Here is a 3031-nt window from a genome sequence, read left to right as displayed (position 1 = left end):
AAATAAAATAATTAATATAATTAATAAATTATATAATTAATTAAATACGATTACCGATATAATGCGACTCGGCAGGTTTTGGATCATTCTTTGGAAAACGTGCCCGAAGATCGACGATCTCGAATTTGGGATCCGGCTACACTTTGCACAGACAAATTTTGGGGTAGACCCGCGGGAGAGACAGATAATCCAGAATGCGTTGGATTGAGTATTTTTTTGTACTCTCTACTTGCATTTTATTATAAATAGGACATATCAACTTTGGAACGTCAAAGAATATATAATATAAAAATAATTTTTTGTATAGTTTTCTTAGTATTATTAAAGAAACAAGTATATAAAGTCAATGATAATTCTCTGTGGGAACTGATTTTTCAAGATATTTTATCTAGATGTGACATTTTTTGCACTATGTTTTTAAAATAAAATAAAATAAAATTCTCGAATTTGGGATCCGGCTACACTTTGCACAGACAAATTTTGGGGTAGACCCGCGGGAGAGACAGATAATCCAGAATGCGTTGGATTGAGTATTTCCAGACATGTTATTCGATCAAAATCGTTATCAATCATATCTCAACAATATTTAAGAAATGCAAGATATATATGGAATGGAAGTGTGCTAATAAAACTTAATGTTTATCTGCAGATTACTTAAGGTAAGCTGTTTAATTATCAAAAAGTAATATTTGTTACACAACAAGTATATGCTCTGTTATTATTTAAAAAATGTGTATTATAATTTATTTAAAAAAGCTAGAAAGAAAGAGCGAATTAATTAATTAAATCATTATTTTAAATATTAATAAATTAGATAACAGGTTTTATAGAATTTATTGAATACAAACCAGATCCAATTCAACAATTATTTAAGAAATATCTGGCTTACTAACAGCAAATTAATTAAGATCTCTCATTTGAAGAGATAAGGTACATGCAAATAAATGCATAACCACTTAAAAGCTCCTATAAATAAAGAAATATTTAATAGTAAATAAATATTCCTAATTCTATTCTAGCTAGCACCAATATTATACTGATTACATGTTTATATGTTTTCGTCGTGTACAATAGATTTGTAGCGATAAAATTCCCCTGAAAGTTGTATATAAAATAAAATATAGTCGCATAATTATATAATTTTCTCATTTACATTTGTTTAATTATAATCAAAAGCGATAAGCAAAAGTAAGTACAATATAAATATCAAATCATATCAAGACATAGCTGTCGTATAGTAAATGCAAAAGAATACAATTACATCCTGCAAGAGGATATAACTACATCCGTGTTTTCGAGAAAAGAAAACTTTTTAGTTTTAGTTATATACAATCAAATGATATTATTTCGATAATATATTCACATTTATCGAATATGTTTGGCATTGATATTGCAAATGAATATTATAATATACACTTAGAAATAAAAATAGATATAATTTCGTCTATTAGAGAAATATTGGCGGCACTCAAGCGTCAGGATATGTCCGTCAAATTAACTTTCCTGCCTATTACGTAGGGGCATCCGATTCGAGATATAAACTTGCGGCATTTGCTGTAATTGATAATCGTATTCCTCACGATCAATCGCGTTCCAAGTGTTTTGTTTAGCGGTATTCAGGAGCGTTCTGAATAAATGAAGCAGCGTAGAAATACGTGGTTCTTTCTTCTCTTCTCTTTTTTCCTCCGAAACAAATCTGCCACATCCTATAAGAGATCAAAAGTATCCGATTACTAAAATTTTATTTACTAAAGTTTGAAAGCACGATGCTGTTTTATAATTCATTCTATATAGATATTCTTATACAGAAAAAAAAAACCGGTAAAGACTTTTAGTGGAATTTTAGTTAGAAAATATTTAATATTATAGTATTTGTATTATACTGCAAAATTATAATATTTTTAAATTATTATTAACTACTAAAAAATTAAAATTACTTCTTACCCGTAAAAGCATTGCAAAACGGTCTCTTTGGCTTGATTGTGTTCTTCATCATAAGGGCATCTAGAAGTTGGCGTTCGAACTGCAAAAGTGAATTTTGTCAATTGCATTCGTATTAGAAATGCTTTTATCTTTTCAAGACAAGTGAAATTCGAGTAATCTTCAATATGTAGAATATTTTCTAGATTCTATTAAAATGATTTATGTGTTCAAGATGTATTTTACATAAAACAAGATTGTATTCTCGCGATATTTCTGTCATATTCTATTAAATTTAAAGAAAATTTTTAAAATAAAGATTTTTTTTCTGTATTCATAATAGTTGAAAGAGAAATATATTTTTATAAAATGCACTGAGGCACAAATTGAAAAAATTGTTTTACCTTATCTCTCGAAACCTCAGTATTTACCATCTGCAGTAGACACATGCAAGCCAGAATGCAACAAAGATATTTAGTAATCTGAAAACAAAAAGGGGATCAACAAATGCAAAACTTTTAATATTTTTATAATAATGTTGTGAATGATATAATAAAAACAATAATAACAAAGGCAAGTGATGCATTTATATGTGAATCGCTTACAACAAATATTCCTGTTATATAAGCATCGCATAGAGCACGTAAATCCGACTGTGTTAAGCCGCTTAGGCATTCTAGATCAATTTACACAATGTTTAATTAACAATTAGCAAAGTTATGGCATTATTTTTCACGCCATACAAAACGCAGTCGATTTGATTTAATTAATTTAACGGAGATAATCGATAATGATCTTCTTTGCATAAAAATATCTCTTAATATAATATGAGCGAATCTTAGCAATCGATTTGTATAATATGAAAGTAAAAAAATAAAGTCATTATTATTCGTAGTATTCGATATACGATTCTATGTTTTTTTTAATTTTTAAAGATCTTTGTTATTTTATAATAGAAGTGTTGACATAGCCTTATATTAAATATTATTCTAATTGTATATTTGCAGAATTTATGCCCCAATAATTGTGTATTTTTCAGCCAGGAATAATTTACTTACAATATTATTAAAGTACATTACATATCATTATTTTTTTTAAATAATATTAAATA

At 27.4% G+C, this 3031-nt stretch overlaps 2 protein-coding genes across 2 annotated transcripts in view; one reads left to right on the top strand and one right to left on the bottom strand.

Moving 5' to 3' along the window:
- Positions 1-669, top strand: part of LOC115239515 (TNF receptor-associated factor 6-like) — a 5170-nt gene extending 4501 nt beyond the window's left edge. The window contains exons 5-6 of the mRNA XM_029814072.1: positions 76-163; positions 474-669. Of these exons, the coding sequence (XP_029669932.1) occupies positions 76-163; positions 474-658 (273 nt within the window). The 3' untranslated portion in view covers positions 659-669. The remainder of the gene's footprint in view (positions 1-75; positions 164-473) is intronic.
- A 146-nt stretch (positions 670-815) lies between these two features.
- Positions 816-3031, bottom strand: part of LOC115239514 (cardioactive peptide-like) — a 5178-nt gene continuing 2962 nt past the window's right edge. Inside the window, exons 2-4 of the mRNA XM_029814071.1 lie at positions 2325-2402; positions 1945-2023; positions 816-1706 (exon numbers count right to left, since the gene is read on the bottom strand). Coding sequence (XP_029669931.1) covers positions 1495-1706; positions 1945-2023; positions 2325-2402 — 369 coding nt within the window. The 3' untranslated portion in view covers positions 816-1494. The remainder of the gene's footprint in view (positions 1707-1944; positions 2024-2324; positions 2403-3031) is intronic.

This window comes from Formica exsecta, unplaced genomic scaffold, assembly GCF_003651465.1.
Source record: "Formica exsecta isolate Colony F162 unplaced genomic scaffold, ASM365146v1 scaffold384, whole genome shotgun sequence".
NCBI classification, from domain to species: domain Eukaryota; kingdom Metazoa; phylum Arthropoda; class Insecta; order Hymenoptera; family Formicidae; genus Formica; species Formica exsecta.
This window is presented reverse-complemented; position numbering and strand designations above follow the sequence as displayed.